At 50.8% G+C, this 22,412-nt stretch overlaps 1 protein-coding gene across 1 annotated transcript in view; it reads right to left on the minus strand.

Annotated features, from left to right (window-relative positions):
* The window catches only part of LOC137424248 (uncharacterized), a 207,243-nt gene that overhangs the window by 139,073 nt on the left and 45,758 nt on the right, over positions 1-22,412 (minus strand). The window contains exons 17-23 of the mRNA XM_078771992.1: positions 19,696-19,821; positions 9,367-9,486; positions 9,126-9,245; positions 8,909-9,028; positions 7,084-7,206; positions 6,847-6,966; positions 5,080-5,208 (exon numbers count right to left, since the gene is read on the minus strand). Coding sequence (XP_078628118.1) covers positions 5,080-5,208; positions 6,847-6,966; positions 7,084-7,206; positions 8,909-9,028; positions 9,126-9,245; positions 9,367-9,486; positions 19,696-19,821 — 858 coding nt within the window. The remainder of the gene's footprint in view (positions 1-5,079; positions 5,209-6,846; positions 6,967-7,083; positions 7,207-8,908; positions 9,029-9,125; positions 9,246-9,366; positions 9,487-19,695; positions 19,822-22,412) is intronic.

A 22,412-nucleotide genomic window follows, 5' to 3' on the forward strand; every position in this document is an offset into this window, starting at 1 on the left:
AGTCCGCCTTGCAGCATGCCCAGGGCACGCTGCCGTTGATCCCTTGACAATCGTGGCATTGTGATTGAAATGCCCATTTTGCACTGGCCTTTTTAAAGCCAATATCAAGACATCACGTGCAGCTCATTAAAATCATCCCGTACCCCTTGGCTAATCACTGACAGTCAAAACGGCTGTTCAACAGCTGTGCTATGAAGTGACCATTGAAGGTTCAAGTGACCAACCGTGACCGTTTTGTCTGACAGTGAGGACACTATTGTCCACAAATAGGTTCACACATTTACTACACGCAGTGTTATTGTTGATATTTAAAGGTTTCAAAGGTGGTAAGTTTCTTTTGCGTTTCAGTATATATATATATATATATATATATATACATATATATATATACATATATATATATATATATATATATATATATATATATATATATATATATATATATATATATATATACTGTATATATATATATATATATATAGATATACACGATATATATATATATATATATATATATATATATATATATATATATATATATATATATATATATATACATGTATATATATATATATATATATATATATATATATATATATATATACAGACTTGGCATTTAATATGGAATATTTTTTTTTTCTTGACTTGGGTTTACTTTCTGAACTCGGTATATAAATCTGGTGAGTTTCTTTTACGCTTCGGTAATTTATTTGTTAAAAGAACCATGTCACTGATTGTCTGTCGCAGCAAGAAGACAATAACAGGATTATATCACAGGTGGCATGACAAAATGTACGGACAGGTACATTTGACGATTGGCTTCACAATCGGGTATAAAAGGGTTGTTGCGTTCTGTATTAGTGGAAAACAACTGCTGCACGTCTACAAAAGTTATTGCCGCTTCCCTTGGAGATGGTCCGTCAACTCGACAATGCTGTTTGTCATTTAGTGGTGGCTTTACGAAATTCCGGCATGAAACAGCGTGCTATTGCTTGGCAGTATGGCATCACTCAAGGTCAGGTGTCAAAGATCCTGAAACGAAATGCTCAGAGGGGTGTCTCTACTCCAATACAGATGTCAGGACGTCTCCGCAGAACCACAAGGATGGATGATCGCCAGCTGCACCGGTTAGTCCGCAATGGCCGTACCAAGTCAGGTAATCGGCTTAGGGCTGAGTGGCAGCAACTGACAAATGTGCCTGTATCCAGAAGGCTAGTCAACCAACGACTGGTTCAAGCAGGCTATTGTGCCAGGCGTCCCCTGAGAAAGCCACGTCTGACCACACAACACTGCCAGCGCCGATTGCAGTGGGCCAGAGAGCACCGTCAATGGCAGCAAGGACACTGGAATCACGTGATCTTCAGTGACAGGTCTAGATTTCTGGTCTATCGTCAATATGGCCGCGTCCGAGTGCGCAGACAAGTGCATGAAGCCTACAACAAAGATTGTATAGTGCCAAGAGTCCAAGCTGGAGGTGGTGGGGTGACCGTTTGGGCTGCTTTTCATGCAGGGGGCAAAACTGACCTGGTTGTTCTGAATGGAAACCTGACCCAGTTCAAGCACAGGGCCATTCTGGAAGAAGCATTGCTTCCATTTGTTCGTGCAGCCTTTTGAGGAAACTTTGTCTTCCAAGATGACAATGCACGGCCTCATCGTGCTCGCATGATCCAAAACTTTCTTGCTGACCGTGGTGTAGAGCATATGGAGTGGCCTGCCATGTTCCTGGATATGAATCCGATAGAGAACTTGTGGGCAGAAATAACGCATCAAATCGACAACTTGGACCAGCAGCCTACCTCTGTGCGTGAATTGCAGCACGCTATTGTCACTGCATGGCAAGCGATTCCTGTCCAAACCTTGGCAAATCTCGTGAACAGCATGCCTCAACGTGTACGTGCTATCGTGAATGCTCGTGGGGGTTACACGAAGTACTGAACTGTCATTTTACTGTCCATAATCCCAGTCGTAATTTAACTTTTGTTTTTGTTAAAAAAAAAATTTGGCTAATGTGCAAAATAAAGAGATACTTCTGGAAAACGCACAGAAGTTTAACACAGTACTGTCCATGAATTGAGTTCGATATCAGTTTACATCACTTTCAAGGATCAATTTATTTGCTTCGAAATGTCAAATGTGGTTTTTGTTTCTTTTGAAGGTCACATTATCAAAATCTAGAATAATTTCAACATAATTCCAATGAACTTTTGGTTCTAAGACATCTTGAAAAGTAAGTTCACCCCCTCAAAAAAATATTCCATATTAAATGCCAAGTCTGTATATATATATATATATGTATATACAATGCTCTCCAGAAGTATTGGAAGAGTTCAATCAGATTTATTATTATTGCTATATAATGAAGAAATTTGGATTTGAGATCAAAAGTTGAATATGAGGCAAGAGTACAAAAGGTCATCTTTTATTTATTGGTATATTTATGGATATATGTTTTATCATTGTAGAACATCAGAACTGTGCATGTTCAGTCCACTCATTTTAGGTAAGCAGAAGTGTTGGAACAGATTAACTTAAAGTAAACTAAAATAGTATAATTGTTTGTATTTGGTTGCAGATCCCTTGCATGCAAGAACTGCATTGAGCCTGTGACCCATTGACATCACCAAACTCTTGGTATCTTCCTTTGAGATGCTTTTCCAAGCCTTTACTGCGCCATTTTCAGTTGTTGTTTGTTTTGGGGGGTTTCTGGCTTTCGTCTCCTCTTCAGCGAGTGATATGCATGCTCCTCCTCTTCTCCTCCTCTTCCCTTTATAAGGGGTGAGGTCCGATGACACCAAGCTCCTGCCCTACCTTGACCACGATACTCCTCCACTCTCTCCCTCTGTCCTCAGCCAACTCTCTCCCTTCTCCAACATCCCCCACCTTACTAATATCCCTCTTCACACAATCCTCCCATCTCAACCATGGCCTACCTATTTTCCTCCTACCCTATCCACTCTCTTTGCCATTCTCTCTTCCCCCATCTGGCCCACTCTCTGTTCAGCCCATTTCAGCTGGCATTTCACCAATCTCCCCGTCAGACTCATCTGCACACCAATCTCCCCGTCAGGCTCATCTGCACACCAATTTCCCCGTCAGGCTTATCTGCACACCAATCTCCTCCCTCAGTTCATCCATTCTCCTTCTATCCACCCTCTTCACTTCCACAATCCTCCTGTCCCAGTTGTTCTCACAAACCTGCAACCTCGGTTGTTATCTCTCTGTTATTGCCACCATTTCCAGACCGTAAATCTAGGCCGGCATTGCGCATGATATCAGAACCTTTCCTTTTAATCTCCTTGACATCATTCTGTCTGCCATTACTCCCTCTGGCCTCCTCCACAGATTCACACCTACCTGAATCTTCCCCCGCACCTCTGCCTATGCCTTACCATCCCTGGGCACTGTCCCCCCCAGATGCTCAAACTATTCGCCCGTCTGATCTCCTTCCCCTCTAACCTGATATTTATTTCCTTCCTCTGCTGCCCGAACCACATATCCTCCATCTTCTCCATGCTCATCTTCAGCCCATGTTTCTTGAATGCCTTCTTCCACTCTCCCAGTACTTCTTGCATCTCTTGCCCACAACAGCCAAATCATCCGCATACATTATCCTCCCCAGAATACCCCTCATGTTTACCTTCCTGCTTATCAGCTTCATCACCATGATAAACAGCAGTGAGCTGAGAGTGCTTCCTTGCCTCAAACCGATGTTCACACTGAACTCCTCCAACATCCGAGGACCAACCAAAACTCTCCCCTTCGGTCCCTTGTACACCCCTTCCACCAACCTAACTTTGGCTGCTGGCACTCCCATCCATCTCAGTGTCGTCATCACCATCTCGCTCAGGACAGTGTTGTATGCCTTCTCCAGATCCACAAATCCCCAATGCCATTTCACCTTGCACCTTCAACCTCTTCTCCACTATCTGGCTCAGCGCCAACATCCAACCTGTCGTCCCTCTACCCTTTCTAAACCCCTGCTGCTTTTCTCTGATCTTCGTCTCCACACTATTCCTTATTCTCCCATCCAGAACCCTCTCCAGTCTGTAATGCCCCTGTCCTTCCCTAGATCTTGAACATCCCCCTGCCACTTCCAAATCGGCACAATTAACCCTGTCCTCCACTCCAGAATCAAAACCTCTCTCCTACATACATTCAACAGCCTCTTCGTCCAACGGACTCCATCTTGTCCTGCTTCAATTATCATCTTTGTTCACAACTCATCCATGCCTGGCGCCCTTCCCTTATTCATCCTCTCCAATGCCGTCCTCACAGCCTCTTCCGTGACCTCTACCACCTCTATTTTCCACTCCACGTAACTCGGTAGCTCCAGCTCACAGTTGCTTCCTTCCCGGTTCAACAGCTCTTTGAAATATCCTTCACACACCCTCAATCCGGCCCACTCTCTGCTACTAGGCTCCCACCACCATACTTCATCATTCTGGGGGTAGTGGAAAATTCTGGAAATTCTAAAGGAAAATTTAGAATTTTAAAAAGGCATTGCTGGCAAAGCAGTTGTATAGGCCCACCTATTAGGCATGAGCTTAACAGAGCTACAGCCCCCTACTTTTCAGTAGGATTGTACTGCAGCCAATACCAGGAAGATAATTTGATTCTCAATTTTATAGACCAGTTCACCCTAGAAATGTTCCCTTGCAATTCCATGCACCTTCTCCTGCCCCCCCCCCCCCCCCATTCTTCCTCACATCCATTGTTTGTCTGCCTCCCTCTGTCTTGACCTTCAGCACTGCCTTTTGGCTTGTTTTGGCCTGGTCCGTTCAGTGTACTAGTACTAGCTCTTCCCCGAGCATCGACTATGCATACAAAAAAACTGTTTCCAATTAAGTCCAATGTCCAAGTTCCAAAAAAGTCCCATGTCCTTTTTCTCAACACTGCACAGTTTAAGGTGTTCTATGAACTCTAGTTTTCTTATTAATGATTAACACTTTATAATATATAAGTGAAAATACATGTTGGTGTGTCCTTGTAGATATTTTTTGGTATAGATTTTTTAAATGGTCCTTAGACCCACTTATTGGAAGGAACGAATTGGCTTTCGACCAAGACCTGAAGACTTACCCAAGCATTGCCCTTCATTCGTGGTATTTGAATACTCGAATCCGGTATGGCAGGAGCAAAAGAATTGCCCCTCTGTATTGGTGCACAGTTGGCTGCAGCCCCCATTGTTTCGCGCACATTCGTCAATGTCTAAGATAGCAGAAACAAGTTTATAACTCAAGTGTGATAAAATAAACAATTTCATTCTCAATTCAAAAGTAATCTGTTTTAACTTCAACAGTTGTGTGAATTTTAAAACATCAAGGGTTGGGGAGGGAAGTGGAATGCAAATTCTCTATGTAAATGTTTATCGTGTGCCACCCCAGGTGGGAGAGGGTATTAAAAGCCTCCACCCTTCATGGTACAGTATTCCTTTCCAAACGTTTTCCAGAGCAGTGAGGTGACTTCAATTATGCAGCGAGAGGTATTTTGGATTACACGTTTGAATTCAAATAACATAACTCCCCTGCACTCTCACTCGGCGAGCGGGTACTAGTTTACTAAATATCCAAAACTAGCGGCTAACGAGCGATAACTTTCTCAGCCAACCTATGGTGGGCAGTGCTGGACACATTCTTGGAGTTGCACATTGTAATTTTTGTCATTTTTGAAATAAATTATCTTGATCACCAAACATCAAACTCCATATCATGAGGAAAGTGGGTGATAAAGATGACGCAACATAATCACCAATATTGTAATCACCGCTGTCAAAGATGGAAGAATCAAGAAGAATATGTCGACCCATGAGGTGAGGAAACACGAGATGAGGGAAGCGTGTGATAAAGACACCATACGACTGAGATGGACCATTGCTTGTTGACGTCGATAGATTAGACAACACCCAATTGGTCAGTGCAGCGACCAATCGATGAGTGAATAAAGGTGACATAGCGACAGCCACACAACCTCTATTTATTATAGTAGATATATCTCATTAGCAAAAGAACCCCTCTCCAGTGATGAGAAAAGCAAGAAAAAGTGCCCATTTCCAGCAATGGGAAAAGAAAGAAAAAGTATCTGTCCCCAGTGATGGGAAAATTTTAAGTTAATTTATAAAATTAAATTATTTAATGGACTTTAAAAATGTTAATTGTGTTGCACTCTTGGTTTCATTCAGAGCCAAAACGCTGAGCTACTTCTACCGCCCACCGCGAAATGGTGGTGCAACGTCGGGTGAGGGGGGATAGATTTGTCAAAAAAAGGGCAACATATACAGTAGCTATTTTAAAATTGTGTATCACAGCCATGAAAATGTGTCTTAAATATACTTTAATACAGATATTCAATGTTGATTTTAAAGATTACTGGAAGGGACAATAAAGTGACGGACTACATTGCATCTAGAAAAGTGAAATTAAAATGCAAAATAATCAATCAGCTGCTTTTCAAACGCAGAAGCGGCCGAGTAAACCGGAGACAGACGAACTCACGTACAGACACCATGGTTAGCGATATATATATATATATATATATATATATATAAAATATATATATATATATGATAATTTAAATGTCTGAGTAGTTCATCAAGGCTGATTTTTCTGCGTTTCAGTCCAGGGAAATGTTACATTATATTAAATGATATAACCCTTATTCAACAAAGTGAAAAAACATACAGGATGAAACACCTCATAGCGAAGATATGCTTCAGTCAAACGGGCCAAAAAAGGTACGGTACAGAAATCGGTCAGAGATCACCATCACGTATTGGTCGGTCACCTGAAATAATAATCATGTTCTGTGACAAAAGGTGGACGAATGGAACGAAAACTTTCAGTTATTTACCTAAACAATTCCTCCCATCCTCCAAGTATCCAGGTCCACATCGGCAGCTGTAAGAACCATCCGTATTCACACAGACGGCATCAGAATGGCACAGGTTTGGGATCAAGCACTCGTTCACATCTGTCAACATAAACAGGGCAATACATCATCTGGGCTTCCATCAAGTTCTGAAAAACACAAGATTGGGGTGCAGATTAAATGAGGTAAGAAACAGTTTATGGTGTGCAGTATACTCACCCACACATTGTGTTGTATTTAATGGAAGCTGATATCCGGGCTGGCACGAACATGAGAAGCTCCCCTCAGTGTTTTGACAGTGTTGGTTGCATCCGCCATTGTTCGAATCACATTCATTGATGTCTGGTGGAAGAAAAATGTTCATTTCTTTCACTTTAAATCACGAATGACAAATCATTTTCACATATGCAGAAAATATGAGAAATGCTCAATATTAAATTCCTACTGTGATGAATAATTAAAATACATTCTATGTTTTGAGCCTTAACGACCAATTTATGATCATGTCATTTCATTCCATAGTTTCATTAAATTATTTAGCCATAAATATTATTGTTGTTGCTGTTTCAGTTTGCATTGAATAATTGACCAGCATTGTGAACCATAATCGATATGGGACGACAGACGTTTGGGGCAATTGCCAGTGTCAAGGTGTTTATCACCAGAAGTTAGTACGTTCCAGGAAGGGAATACAGCCTACGCCTGGTGTTGGCTTACCGGTATTAAAGTGGCTGCCTTCAGATTTTAGGGTCTTGAGTTTGTGTCCCTGTCATACCATTAAGTAACACCAGGTGGGTTGACTCAGCCTGTCATCCTTCTGAGGTCGGAAAAATGAGAACCAGCTTATTGGAAATGGGGGGCGCTGCATTAGTGGCACAGCAGCCCTCCCAGCAATGATGCAACCAGCAGCATCCGAAAGGGTAATGATGATGAAATGTAAAGCAGTCTCTTCTGGGCTTGTGGAATAGTGTAGAGGCGCGAGGTACGCAAGTTCCCCTCTGATTCGTTTAGTCTGGGTTCGAATCACGACCCAGCTATAAACTCTCATCATGATGTTTCGTATGCTGAGCGAGACAACATGTGTGCCGCCAATGGAAGAACATTAAATTGGGTCTTGTCCACCACAGCTGGCCGTTGGTCGATGCTAATGATCTCACGGTGTCCTTCGTGAGGAGTAGGCGAGTTATCGCTGGCACTTTTTTTTGGCACAATTAAAAAAAAAAAAAAAGCAAAATAATAAAAAAAAATTCCTCCCCCAAATTTTTTTTCTTTTCAAAAATTTAAAAAATTTTGGCACAATTTTTTTAACACAAGTAGGCGAGTTATCGCTGGCACTCTGGCCAAGTTCCAATTTCCAGCATGGACTTTGGCTGGCAAGTGGTCTGATCTCGGGTATTCCTCGACAATGGACTACCTGCCTGCTATATTAGAGTGCAATTGTTGTCTGGGTAGCAACTCCACCATGAAAAAATTCACGCGCCCAGGCATTCATGTGTCACGTGTGAATGGCCGTCTTCGGTTCCGAAAAGGAAACCAACAACAACCTCTTGTGCATAATCATAGTTTCCATCACAAGGCCTTTTCACGTACCCATTATTAGCTGGTCATGAAAACCCAAAACAGTAATCGCATAAACTTGTATTTTCTACAATTAGGTCATAAAAATGTGGCCAACTTTTGTTGGTAAAAAATACTTTTGCATTAGATTTATGCAAATTGTGTTCATCCATTTTTTTTCATAAATACGACATTTAATTGTTTAACGATTGGTTTTTTTTAAACAAAATTAATCAATCGGCGTCGGTTCGTTTAATATTACAATTGCTTTCGATCACAGATATGTTCAGATACAGGTATTTGCTTTATCAAAACAAATTCTTTCTTGACAAAGCAATACAAAAATGACTGAATAATAGAAGGCAAAATCAGTTAAAAATAAATAAAACAACAAATAAAGTTACTTCTATCTGAGGACATTGTGAAATATTTAACTTATGAACCCTAACGAATGGATAGTTTGACTGATGGTCACGTGCTTCCACACCTGTGCAGTTTTGTCCATTTCCAGTGAATCCATCCACGCAAGTACAGCTGTATGAGCCATTTTCGTCGAGGCAAAGCGCATTGGCATCGCATTGATTTTCACCCAAACACTCGTTGACGTCTAAGGGAAGAGTGCATAGGGGCCATGATGTTACAATCAACGTAGTAAAGAAAATGAAGGAGAATGACGGCGTGTGGGGGCTCACTCTCTCACTTACTCAGACACTGCTTATTGCTTCCCAGAACGTAACCGGATCTACAGGAACAGGAGAAGCTCCCTGCTGTGTTGTGGCAGTCATGGCTACAACCGCCATTATCCGATGAACATTCATTGGCATCTGCAGGTTAAAGTAAAGCACGAACTCATTCATTCCAAAATACGGACTTACTATATTAATGAGGTACCTTACAACCAAAATTGCAACTGATGAGGTAAAAGTTGGTTTGCATTCCACCTACCGGAGCAGGATGTTCCGTTCCCCATGAAACCATCCAGGCATATACATTCGTACGCTCCCACTGTATTTGTGCAGGTGGCATTAGGATGGCATGGATTTGTACCAGAACACTCATCAATGTCTGAAAAAGAGGATATACATGAACCTCGAGGATCGGACATACATGTTCAGCACATGAATAAGGTGTCAGAAACAGGAGACAGGTTTTTTTATATACGAGGTCAAGGCCCGTGGAAATGCAAGAACACTGAACAGATCAAGACACAACAGAAAAAAGGGAACAATAGAAAGAGGGGGGGGACACCAACAGCATGGATGAAGGATAAAATATAGGGAGACTTGGAAAAACAAGCATTCTGAGTATTGCGCTGCAATACATGTCCCCTACCGGCAGTCTATCGTCCGGAAAACCGTTGGGGAAATTACCAAGGGTTATTTACCCACAGGTTCTGAATCGTTCCCAATCGCTAATTATCTCAGGACGGGCTCACCTGTGATTCGCACTCGGGACTTCGATTTATACACCTTGCAGACAGGTCAGCAGAAGCACGACAAAATAAGTTGTTGATAAAGAACCTTTTGAGTCGCTAAATATCAGTAATTTATTATATTTTCTGGTTCACGATCAATGATCGATGTGCATATATATATGTTGCTCGGTTTGGCTCCGCCCCTCCGGAAAGAGCGCGCTGTGTCGCGCTGTTGACGTTCGTGAGACGAGGCTGAGGGCGTGCGGTGCGGCTTGAGGAGAACTCCAGAATAAACAAGCAGAGGAAAGGAGAGCTGCAAGGGACCTCGAAGCAGAGGAGAGAAAAGCGGAAAGGGAATTAAAGGAACGTGACATGCAGCTTCAGCAAGAAATCAAATTCAAGGAGCTGGAGTTAATGAGAGAACGGGGAGAGGCACCACCCTTGCTGACGGGGTCGACACCTAACCAGAAAACCTGGGATGTGGGCAGACATGTGAGGCTGGTTCCACCGTTCAGTGAAAAAGAAGTCGCGAAATTTTTTCCACACTTTGAGAAAGTGGCTCGACAATTAAACTGGCCGGAGGAGGCATGGACCATACTCGTGCAAAGTGTGCTGGTGGGGAAAGCTCAGGAAATTTATTCGGCGCTACCAATGGACCAATGTGCAGATTATGAGGTACTGAAGAAGCACATCCTCAAAGCCTATGAGTTGGTTCCGGAAGCTTACAGGCAAAAATTCAGGAATGCCAGGAAGAGGGAGAGTGAGACCCATGTGGAGTTTGCCAGAGTGAAAGAAAACATGTTTGATCGGTGGTGTGAGTCAAAAGGAGTCGGGAAAGACTTCGAAACATTGCGGGACTTGATCCTGGTGGAGGAATTCCAGCAGTGTGTCCACGAGGACATCAAAGTGTACCTGCAGGAAAAGAAAGTACCGAAGTTGTGGGACGCAGCCACCATGGCAGATGATTATGCCTTAACCCACCGAATAGGGGTCCACAAACCTAACTCCTCGCCTAGACTTCAGCAGGGGAGTTATGGAACACCCGGGGCGGAGAATGACCTTACATGGCGGCGGCCTCGAGATGATTATGGGGACAACTATGATACCCCAACGGTTAGAAATCCGAGGGCTACGGGCCCAAGACAAACTTATTTTTCGGGGGGCTCCAGGCCGACCCCGAGGTTCTCCCCCGGGCCTACTTGTGCTTTTTGCCATAAAACTGGACACTTGATGTCCCAATGTTACCTCCGAAAAAGGGAGAACCCGGAACGGAATCAGTCTAGTGCGACTCCGAATGCACTGGCAAGCCGGCGTTCCAGCACCGTGAACGGGGCCAACGGGGCCTGGGTGTGCCGGTGCACCTTGGCGCGCTGGCACGCGAGGCATGTCCTGGCCCAGCCGCGGACGGCCTTCCGGAGGCCATGCCAGACGAACTTGTCGGCGATCAGCCTTTGGGAGGCCCTCGCGCCCGGGTGGGACAGGCCGTGGATGGCGTCAAACACCTGGCGCTGCCAGCCCGCGGGCACAATGGGGCGAGGACGCCCGAGGGAGACGTCGCACAAGAGGGCCACGCCCGCGCCGTCGAACGGCACCTCGGTGACGCGGAGGCCCGTGACGGCGGTCCGCAAGGCCTGGACGTCGGGGTCAGCGGCCTGGTCCGCTGCCATCCGGGCATAGTCGATGCCGAGGTGGACTGCGTGGGCGACGGCCCGGGAAAGGCAATCCGCCACCGGGTTGTCCTTCCCCGCGACGTGCTGGATGTCCGTCGTGTACTCGGACACGGCCGAGAGGTGACGCTGCTGCCGGGCCGACCACGGCTCGGTGACCTTGCCCATCGCGAAGATCAGCGGCTTGTGGTCGACGAAGGCAGTGAACGCCCGGCCCTCGAGCAGATGGCGGAAGTGCCTGACCGCCAAGTGAAGTCCGAGCAACTCGCGGTCGAAGGTACTGTAACGGCGTTCGGGCGGGCGAAGCTGCCGGCTAAAGAACGCCAGCGGTTGCCAAGCTCCACGCACCCATTGCTCGTGCACCGCGCCCACCGCGTAGTCCGAGGCATCGGTGGTGAGGGCGATCGGTGCATCGGGCGCCGGGTGCGCGAGCATGGTGGCGTTAGCCAAGGCGAGCTTCGCGCCCGTGAACGCCGTGTGCATCTGCTCGGTCCAGGTAACGTCGCCTTTGCCCGGCTTACCTCGGAGAGCTTCGTGCAGGGGGCGCAGGAGCTGGGCGATACGGGGCAGGAACCGATGGTAAAAGTTCACCATGCCCAGGAACTCCTGCAGCCCTCTGATCGTGCGGGGGCGCGGAAACCCCTTCACCGCCTCCACCTTGGCCGGCAGGGGGACGGCTCCGTGCCTGGTGACACGGTGCCCCAGAAAATCGATTGTGGCGGCGCCGAACCGGCACTTTGCGGGGTTCACAATCAGGCCATGCTGGCCCAGGCGTTCGAAGAGCGTGCGGAGGTGGCGTAGGTGCTCTTCGCGGGACGCGCTGGCGACGAGGATATCGTCCAGGTAGACGTAGACAAAATCCAAGTCGCGCAGGACGCTGTCCATCAGTCGCTGGAACGCCTGAGCCGCATTCTTCAGACCGAAGGGCATGCGCAGGAACTCGAAGAGTCCGAATGGCGTGATGACCGCCGTCTTCGGGACGTCCTCCGGCCTGACGGGGACCTGATGGTAGCCGCGTATGAGGTCCACCTTCGAGAAGAAGGACCTGCCCGCCAAACGGGCGGAAAAGTCCTGAATGTGGGGGACGGGGTAGCGGTCGGGAGTCGTGGCGTCATTGAGACGGCGATAGTCCCCGCACGGTCGCCATCCCCCGCCGTGCTTCGGCACGATGTGCAGCGGCGACGCCCAAGCGCTCTCTGAGCGCCGAACGATGCCGAGTCGCTCCAGGGTAGCGAACTCCGCTTTTGCCACCGCCAGCTTCGTCGGCTCGAGGCGGCGTGCCCGGGCGTAGACCGGTGGCCCGACGGTGGGGATGTGATGGGCCACCCCGTGCTTGACGGCCCCCGCCGAGAAGGTGGGCCGCGTGAGGGCCGGGAAACCGGCGAGGAGGCGGGTGAATGCGTCCGCTGCCGGAAGCGTACAGACCAACGTGGCCGGAACCGAATCGTTCGGCAAGCCGCTTGGCAAGCCGCTCGTTGAGCTGGGCAACGCACATGCGAGCGAGCTGAACGTCTCGGCCTGGACAAGCCGTCTGCGCTTGACGTCGACCAGGAGCCCATTAGCGCACAGGAAGTCCGCGCCAAGCAGTGCCATGGGCACGTCGGCGGTGACGAACGTCCATCGGAAAACCTGCCCTCCAAACCGCAGAGAGAGGCAGCGTTTTCCGTACGTACGGATGGGCGTCCCGTTCGCGGCAAGCAGCGCGGGGCCCCCACCCGCGGCGTGCTTGTCTGACATGCCGGCGGGAATGACACTCACCTGTGCTCCCGTGTCGCACAGGTAACGGCGCCCGGAGAAGGTGTCCGTTATGAACAGCAGGCTGCTCGAACGGCCGGCGCTCATCGCCACAATTGAGCGCCGGCCCGGGCGTTTCCCGACCCGTTGAAGGAGCACGGCGGATGACACCGCCGAGCTTCGTGGCCGAACTTGGCGTGGAACCAGCACCAGGTGGTGGAGCTGGAGGAGCGCGGCTGGCTCCGCCAGGCCGGTGGAGTCGACGGGTTTCCCCGCGGTGGCGGTTTTCGCCGCGGCGGTGGGCGGGGCGTGGCGGCGTTCACGAGGTGCGTATCAGCATGCTGCTGAACCACAGCGTGCTGTAGAAGATGATGCTGTGGAACATCAGCGTGCTGTAGAAGATGATGCTGTGGAACATCAGCGTGCTGTAGAAGATGATGCTGTGGAACATCAGCGTGCTGTAGAAGATGATGCTGTGGAACAGCAGCGTCGAAGGCCGTGACGGCCACGCCAACGCTCGCCCGCGTGTCCGAAGCGGCGAAGTACTTGTCCGCCTCGGCCGCCAATGCTCGGGGTTCCGTTAGCCCAGTCCCGGCCAACGCGAGGCGAACCTGCGCTGGAAGTTGGCGACGGAAAAGCGCCCGGAATAGCGAACCGGGGGCTTCGTCGCCCAACAGTGACAGCATATGGTCCATTCGGACCGACGGGCGCGTCTCACCGAGCTCGGGGAGATCCAGGAGGCGGTCGGCCCGTGCGTCGTCCGTGAGTCTGAACGTGGCTAGGAGTAGCCGCTTGAGTGCCTCGTACTTGTGGCCGTCCGGTGGGTGGCGAAGGACGGACACAACTCGAGCGGCCGTGCCGGGCCCGAGGGAGGCGACGACGTGGCAGTAGCGCGTGTCATCGCCGGTGAGGTGCCGAAGCTGAAATTGGGCTTCGGCCTGGACGAACCAGACTTCGGCCTGAGCCTCCCAAAATTCCGGAAGTTTGACGAAGGCGGCCATGGCGATGGCGTCGCGTGTGGAAGGATCGCTCCGGCAGATCCATCCCAGGAGCAGCCAGGGGCATCCCACCTGGCATCCCTGCACCCCGGACGCCGCCGATCGCCAGGGGGCGCTTCGGTCGGGTCATTCGTCTGCCCCGCAAACTGGCCCTCCAGGTGCGCGGGAATTCTGGGGGGGCGCGTGTGGCGGACACAAAAGCCCACTGGCGTGGTGACATCATTCCACGCACCAAGTGGGCGGTGGCCACGTCCGAGGGGTAGGCGTGGCCTCGACGTACTCCGCCGTGCGAAGCTCCGGGGCGACGTGCGTCGGTGGGTGCCCGTGGCATGCCGTTGGCACCGGGGCGAACCTCTGGGCGGTCTCTTGCAGAGCGGAGCGCTGCTGTGCCGCGGACCATGGTGCCGTGGAGTCGGGGAGGAACTCGCCCGGCACCCGCAGCGGTTGCCCGAAGACCAACTCCGCCGCGGATGCGCGCAGGTCCTCCTTGGGCGCCGTCCGGAGGCCCAGCAGGACCCAGGGGAGCCTGTCGACCCAGCCGCCGTCGCGGAGGGTGGCCCGGAGCGCGGCCTTCAATGAGCGGTGAAATCGCTCACACAGGCCGTTAGCCTGGGGGTGGTAGGCCGTGGTTCGGTGCAGCCGGACCCCGAGCCCCTGCGCAACCGCCCCCCAAAGCTCCGAGGTGAACTGGGGGCCGCGGTCGGATGAGATGTCTGAGGGGGCGCCGAACCGGGCGACCCAGGTGGCGATGAAAGCCTGCGCGACATCGGCCGCCGTTGTCGACGCCAAGGGCACGGCCTCCGGCCACCGGGTGGTGCGGTCCACCATGGTGAGGACGTGGGTGAAACCCCGCGAGGGGGGCAGAGGTCCCACCAGGTCCACGTGGACGTGGTCAAACCGGCGTTCCGGCACCGTGAACGGGGCCAACGGGGCCTGGGTGTGCCGGTGCACCTTGGCGCGCTGGCACGCGAGGCATGTCCTGGCCCAGCCGCGGACGGCCTTCCGGAGGCCATGCCAGACGAACTTGTCGGCGATCAGCCTTTGGGAGGCCCTCGCGCCCGGGTGGGACAGGCCGTGGATGGCGTCAAACACCTGGCGCTGCCAGCCCGCGGGCACAATGGGGCGAGGACGCCCGAGGGAGACGTCGCACAAGAGGGCCGCGCCCGCGCCGTCGAACGGCACCTCGGTGACGCGGAGGCCCGTGACGGCGGTCCGCAAGGCCTGGACGTCGGGGTCAGCGGCCTGGTCCGCGGCCATCCGGGCATAGTCGATGCCGAGGTGGACTGCGTGGGCGACGGCCCGGGAAAGGCAATCCGCCACCGGGTTGTCCTTCCCCGCGACGTGCTGGATGTCCGTCGTGTACTCGGACACGGCCGAGAGGTGACGCTGCTGCCGGGCCGACCACGGCTCGGTGACCTTGCCCATCGCGAAGATCAGCGGCTTGTGGTCGACGAAGGCAGTGAACGCCCGGCCCTCGAGCAGATGGCGGAAGTGCCTGACCGCCAAGTGAAGTCCGAGCAACTCGCGGTCGAAGGTACTGTAACGGCGTTTGGGCGGGCGAAGCTGCCGGCTAAAGAACGCCAGCGGTTGCCAAGCTCCACGCACCCATTGCTCGTGCACCGCGCCCACCGCGTAGTCCGAGGCATCGGTGGTGAGGGCGATCGGTGCATCGGGCGCCGGGTGCGCGAGCATGGTGGCGTTAGCCAAGGCGAGCTTCGCGCCCGTGAACGCCGTGTCCATCTGCTCGGTCCAGGTAACGTCGCCTTTGCCCGGCTTACCTCGGAGAGCTTCGTGCAGGGGGCGCAGGAGCTGGGCGATACGGGGCAGGAACCGATGGTAAAAGTTCACCATGCCCAGGAACTCCTGCAGCCCTCTGATCGTGCGGGGGCGCGGAAACCCCTTCACCGCCTCCACCTTGGCCGGCAGGGGGACGGCTCCGTGCCTGGTGACACGGTGCCCCAGAAAATCGATTGTGGCGGCGCCGAACCGGCACTTTGCGGGGTTCACAATCAGGCCATGCTGGCCCAGGCGTTCGAAGAGCGTGCGGAGGTGGCGTAGGTGCTCTTCGCGGGACGCGCTGGCGACGAGGATATCGTCCAGGTAGACGTAGACAAAATCCAAGTCGCGCAGGACGCTGTCCATCAGTCGCTGGAACGCCTGAGCCGCATTCTTCAGACCGAAGGGCATGCGCAGGAACTCGAAGAGTCCGAATGGCGTGATGACCGCCGTCTTCGGGACGTCCTCCGGCCTGACGGGGACCTGATGGTAGCCGCGTATGAGGTCCACCTTCGAGAAGAAGGACCTGCCCGCCAAACGGGCGGAAAAGTCCTGAATGTGGGGGACGGGGTAGCGGTCGGGAGTCGTGGCGTCATTGAGACGGCGATAGTCCCCGCACGGTCGCCATCCCCCGCCGGGCTTCGGCACGATGTGCAGCGGCGACGCCCAAGCGCTCTCTGAGCGCCGAACGATGCCGAGTCGCTCCAGGGTAGCGAACTCCGCTTTTGCCACCGCCAGCTTCGTCGGCTCGAGGCGGCGTGCCCGGGCGTAGACCGGTGGCCCGACGGTGGGGATGTGATGGGCCACCCCGTGCTTGACGGCCCCCGCCGAGAAGGTGGGCCGCATGAGGGCCGGGAAGCCGGCGAGGAGGCGGGTGAATGCGTCCGCTGCCGGAAGCGTACAGACCAACGTGGCCGGAACCGAATCGTTCGGCAAGCCGCTTGGCAAGCCGCTCGTTGAGCTGGGCAACGCACATGCGAGCGAGCTGAACGTCTCGGCCTGGACAAGCCGTCTGCGCTTGACGTCGACCAGGAGCCCATTAGCGCACAGGAAGTCCGCGCCAAGCAGTGCCATGGGCACGTCGGCGGTGACGAACGTCCATCGGAAAACCTGCCCTCCAAACCGCAGAGAGAGGCAGCGTTTTCCGTACGTACGGATGGGCGTCCCGTTCGCGGCAAGCAGCGCGGGGCCCCCACCCGCGGCGTGCTTGTCTGACGTGCCGGCGGGAATGACACTCACCTGTGCTCCCGTGTCGCACAGGTAACGGCGCCCAGAGAAGGTGTCCGTTATGAACAGCAGGCTGCTCGAACGGCCGGCGCTCATCGCCACAATTGAGCGCCGGCCCGGGCGTTTCCCGACCCGTTGAAGGAGCACGGCGGATGACACCGCCGAGCTTCGTGGCCGAACTTGGCGTGGAACCAGCACCAGGTGGTGGAGCTGGAGGAGCGCGGCTGGCTCCGCCAGGCCGGTGGAGTCGACGGGTTTCCCCGCGGTGGCGGTTTTCGCCGCGGCGGTGGGCGGGGCGTGGCGGCGTTCACGAGGTGCGTATCAGCATGCTGCTGAAACTCAGCGTGCTGTAGAAGATGATGCTGTGGAACAGCAGCGTCGAAGGCCGTGACGGCCACGCCAACGCTCGCCCGCGTGTCCGAAGCGGCGAAGTACTTGTCCGCCTCGGCCGCCAATGCTCGGGGTTCCGTTAGCCCGGTCCCGGCCAACGCGAGGCGAACCTGCGCTGGAAGTTGGCGACGGAAAAGCGCCCGGAATAGCGAACCGGGGGCTTCGTCGCCCAACAGTGACAGCATATGGTCCATTCGGACCGACGGGCGCGTCTCACCGAGCTCGGGGAGATCCAGGAGGCGGTCGGCCCGTGCGTCGTCCGTGAGGCTGAACGTGGCTAGGAGTAGCCGCTTGAGTGCCTCGTACTTGTGGCCGTCCGGTGGGTGGCGAAGGACGGACACAACTCGAGCGGCCGTGTCGGGCCCGAGGGAGGCGACGACGTGGCAGTAGCGCGTGTCATCGCCGGTGAGGTGCCGAAGCTGAAATTGGGCTTCGGCCTGGACGAACCAGACTTCGGCCTGAGCCTCCCAAAATTCCGGAAGTTTGACGAAGGCGGCCATGGCGATGGCGTCGCGTGTGGAAGGATCGCTCCGGCAGATCCAACGTCGAGGGTCACCAATAAAGCGCGGCGTTACGCGCGCTGCTTGTGAGCAAGGAGGAAGCGGACAAGCGGTAACATATAAACGCCTTTATTCAAGACTACACTGTAACACTGTACCGCTCCGGGCTGGGCGCCCGGTGTCTCTCATGAGGCCACGCCTACCCCTCGGACGTGGCCACCGCCCACTTGGTGCGTGGAATGATGTCACCACGCCAGTGGGCTTTTGTGTCCGCCACAAGATATCCATTTCCTTAATATTTTCGTTTAATTAACAATATCTGCCAAACCACGCGCCCTATCGCAAATTCCAAAAGGACATTTTAGTAGACTGACATGCTGAACAGATCTGCGAAGTTTCCCCTTGATTGGATCAAAAATGACAGAGGAGCTCGGTTTTAAAGGTTCATGCCAAAAAACATCATAACTCTGAAACCATGTGACGCATGACGTCATGCTCGCTGACTTTTTTGTTCGTCATGGGTATGCGATTCTGCCTGCAAAGTTTGGCCTCAATCTGTTCAGCCGTTGCAGAGAAAAAGGGGTTTTCGTGTTTTCATGAAAAACAATATGGCGGCCGAACCACGTGACCTGTGACGTCATAATTACCATTAAAATATTCTACAGACCGAGCCCCCCTACGGTGAAAATTTGATCTCAATCGGTCCAATTATTGCAGAGAAAATCTTTTTTAAAGGAAATTAAAACTTAAAATGGCACTGAGTGAAGGATCATCAGAATTATCAGAATTCCCAAAGTTCAAAGTGCCATAACTTTGTCAAAAATGATCGAAACGTCGTGAAGTTCGAACTTGATCTGTAACTTATCATGAGGAAACCATGTGCCAAGTTTGAAATCATTAGCATGAAGAGTTTAGAAAAAGAAGTCCGGAAAACTGTTCTTTGCATGACGGACTGACGGACTGACGGACTGAGGGACGGAGGGACGGCGTGCAAACCTATAGTCCCCTCCGGTGTACACCGGTAGGGGACTAATAATGGGTGTGGGGAGGAATGAGGGATAGGGGAGGATGCATGGATTGAACAAGATGGATACAGAAGCAAATTCTCAGGAAGGAAAAAAATGGAAACTTGGAAGGAGGAGTGCTTTGGGTCTGGGAGGGTTAATGAGGGTATAGAAGATCATAGTTTTGGTTGGGGGATGATCTGACATTGTGATGAACTTGAAGATTCAGAGGGAAGAATGAGATTGAAGAGGATGTGGAAATGGAAGTTGGTTCCAAAGGTGGGAAAAAGAGGAATGAATGAGTGGAGGTGACCATAGATTCTGGATTTTGGGAGTTTCACCAGAAGGGGGTTGACGGTGGACCATGGGGAGGACAGAGCACGGAAAGAACAGAGGGTGAAAGACCAGGAAGTGCGTGGTAGAAGACACAGAGACAACCGACCTGTCTGTAATGGGATAGTGATAGGCCCATTATAGACACAGCCTCGACGTGGGAGATTCCAATGATGTTAAATCAAGTTGTTTTGAATTGTAAACAATTTGACAAAAGGGAAACTTGCTTACCCTCACAGATGGTCTGGTTTCCTGGGGACACATGGTATCCAGGTTGGCAGGTGCATTCAAAGCTTCCATCAGTGTTATGGCACAGGTGGTTGCAGCCTCCGTTGTTATTGGAACACTCGTCGATTTCTGAGAAATAGAGATTCTTTTATTATTACGTCAAATCCGTGCAAAAGAAGGAAAATATTTTCTGCATTACAATATTTAACGATATCTTCTGTAGGTATGCAATGAGGTAAAACAGAAGTAATGATTCTTTAATGTGGATAGCATATTTACTTTTACAAATCAGCACGTTGCCTTGAGTATGGCAATGGACAGAATGCACGGAAGTACTACACCTGCCCATGGTAGATCTCTTCAGCATCAATAACAATGATTTAACGGCCGAATGTGACGTCAGTGGCATGAGTAGGGAGGGGCATTGGCCAATCCGTGAACATCCTACCACGTACTACTATACGCCTCATCAACATGGCTCAACCACTCCTCTTATCTCAAATGCCCTCACATGACATCTCCTTAAGACTTCATTTAAATATATATCTTCTTTTGTTGTTGTGTCCCATCATAGCCATTTCCACGTGACTTTTAATCATGATGTCATCTAGCGCGTAAATACAATGGTTGGGGCAATACGAACAACCAAAAGGTTTTGAAAATAAAATCTGTCGGACAAAACGTGATGCAAAGCCAATCCCATGACTTACAAAGCCAGTATTCTGGTTTGCCTTCGATTTGATAAGTTATCATTGGAGCTCTGTCTTTGACCCAGCAGCGATCTGACAATGGGTAGAGGGAGCGCGCGAGTTTCGTTTAACCGTTTAACCACCACAAAGTAGCATGCTCTTGTTAGAAGAGTTATTTACATACTATTGTTGTCCAACTACCTTTCTTCCAACGCTTTGCCCTTTGGTGTTGCCACAGACAGGGTGGTTTGGTGTCAGGTGACACATGACGACAACTAAAATTGCATGGCCCGTAATGGCATTGCTGAGCTTGTGGCTTCACAACAGCCAAAGCTGTGTATGTGTATGTGTGTATATATATATATATATATATATATATATATATATATATATATATATATATATATATATATATATATATATATATACATATGCTGTATAATTAAATGTACACAGGCCTTATAAACTGATCAAAATAAACTTATCACTTTCATTTTTTGAAATGTGCAGCTTTGCAAACAGTTTCTTCAATTGTAATGGCTGATTATGTAACGGGACCTTCACTTCAATCACCTGGTTGATCAACAATGGCATGCTTGAGTGGTTCTGTATAGGGATATTTCCCTTTAAATAATGACCCTCATAATGAAATCCTTCAGTTCTCGTGTTTAGACATTCATTTACTGTTGTCTATAGTCACTCTAAAGGTTTCTGACAGGGAAAACAACAAGAAAATTCAGATAACACGCCTGACATCTGAACAACGTTTCAAGGCAATTTGGATGCTTGATGCTGGTGTAAGCCAGTGAACAATTGTCCAACATCTTGGTTGCGCACAGCCTGAAATTTTTATCCTGGCCAGGCATTACGGTGAAACTGGAACTGTGAATGATGGTCCACAAAGAGGAAGACCACGGGCAAACACCCCAAACCAAGACCGCTGGATTGTGCTGCAGCATCTTCGTGATCGTTTCCGCCCTGTGACGCAAACAGCTGCAGTGACAAAAGTTCGCCCCAACAACCGCATCAGTGTCTCTACTGTGTGGAGGCGCTTGAGAAGTCGGGGCCTGGTGGCAAGACGTCCTTGCAGAGGTCCAGTGTTGAACGCAGTGCATCGGCGGAACAGACTAAGATGGTGTCTGCAGCATCGCCGCTGGACATAGCAACAGAGGAGTGCAGTCTTGTTCAGTAATGAGTCCAATTTTGCCTCCATGCTGCTGATGGGCATCAACGGGTATGGCGCAGAGGTGGGGAAAGGTATGCACCATGCTGTATTCGCTAGATCAATCATTGGGGAGGACCAGTGTGGTATGGTCTGGCATTTCCACGCGTTTCAGGACACCTCTGGTCGTCATCGAAAGCAATCTCACTCGTCAGCGTAATGTCAATAAAGTTTTGAGACCTCATCTGCTGCCATTTCTCCAGGCTCATCCTGACATCGCAGTTTTCCAGCAGGACAACGCTTGACCCAATGCTGCTCGCCTGACCACCAACTTCCTCCAGGAACAGGGTGTTGAAGTGATGCCTTGGATGCCTTATTCCCCTGACCTCAATCCCATTGAGCATTTATGGGATTAGTTTGGTCGACGTCTTGCATCGAGGAGAGCAATGGCTGTCAATGGGAAAATGCTCATTCAAGTCTTGCAGGAGGAGTGGGACAGACTTCCCCAGGACCGCATCAGACACCTGGTAGAGAGCATGCGTCGGAGGTGTACAGCCTGCATCACAGCTCAGGGAGGACACACACGATATTGAGGACTGCTGTCATTTTGTCCTTGACTGTTAGGAGTGTTGTGTCCATTCCTGTGTCATGTTGTTTTGACTGTATTCAGGTGCGTGCCTTTGTGTTGCAGTGCTGTGACTTTTGTTGCACCGCCCCTTATGATGTTCATGCTTTTCATTTTTTTGTGATTGAGGCAACCTCTTGTTTATTGACATGTGTTTAGTAAAGATAGCTGAACTTTACCTCTGTGTTCAAATATTTTTCATTTTTGCATGGAGGATTTCAATGAGTGTCAGAAAGATTTGATA

This window comes from Myxine glutinosa, chromosome 1 (genome assembly GCF_964187855.1).
Source record: "Myxine glutinosa chromosome 1, kmMyxGlut1.1, whole genome shotgun sequence".
NCBI classification, from domain to species: domain Eukaryota; kingdom Metazoa; phylum Chordata; class Myxini; order Myxiniformes; family Myxinidae; genus Myxine; species Myxine glutinosa.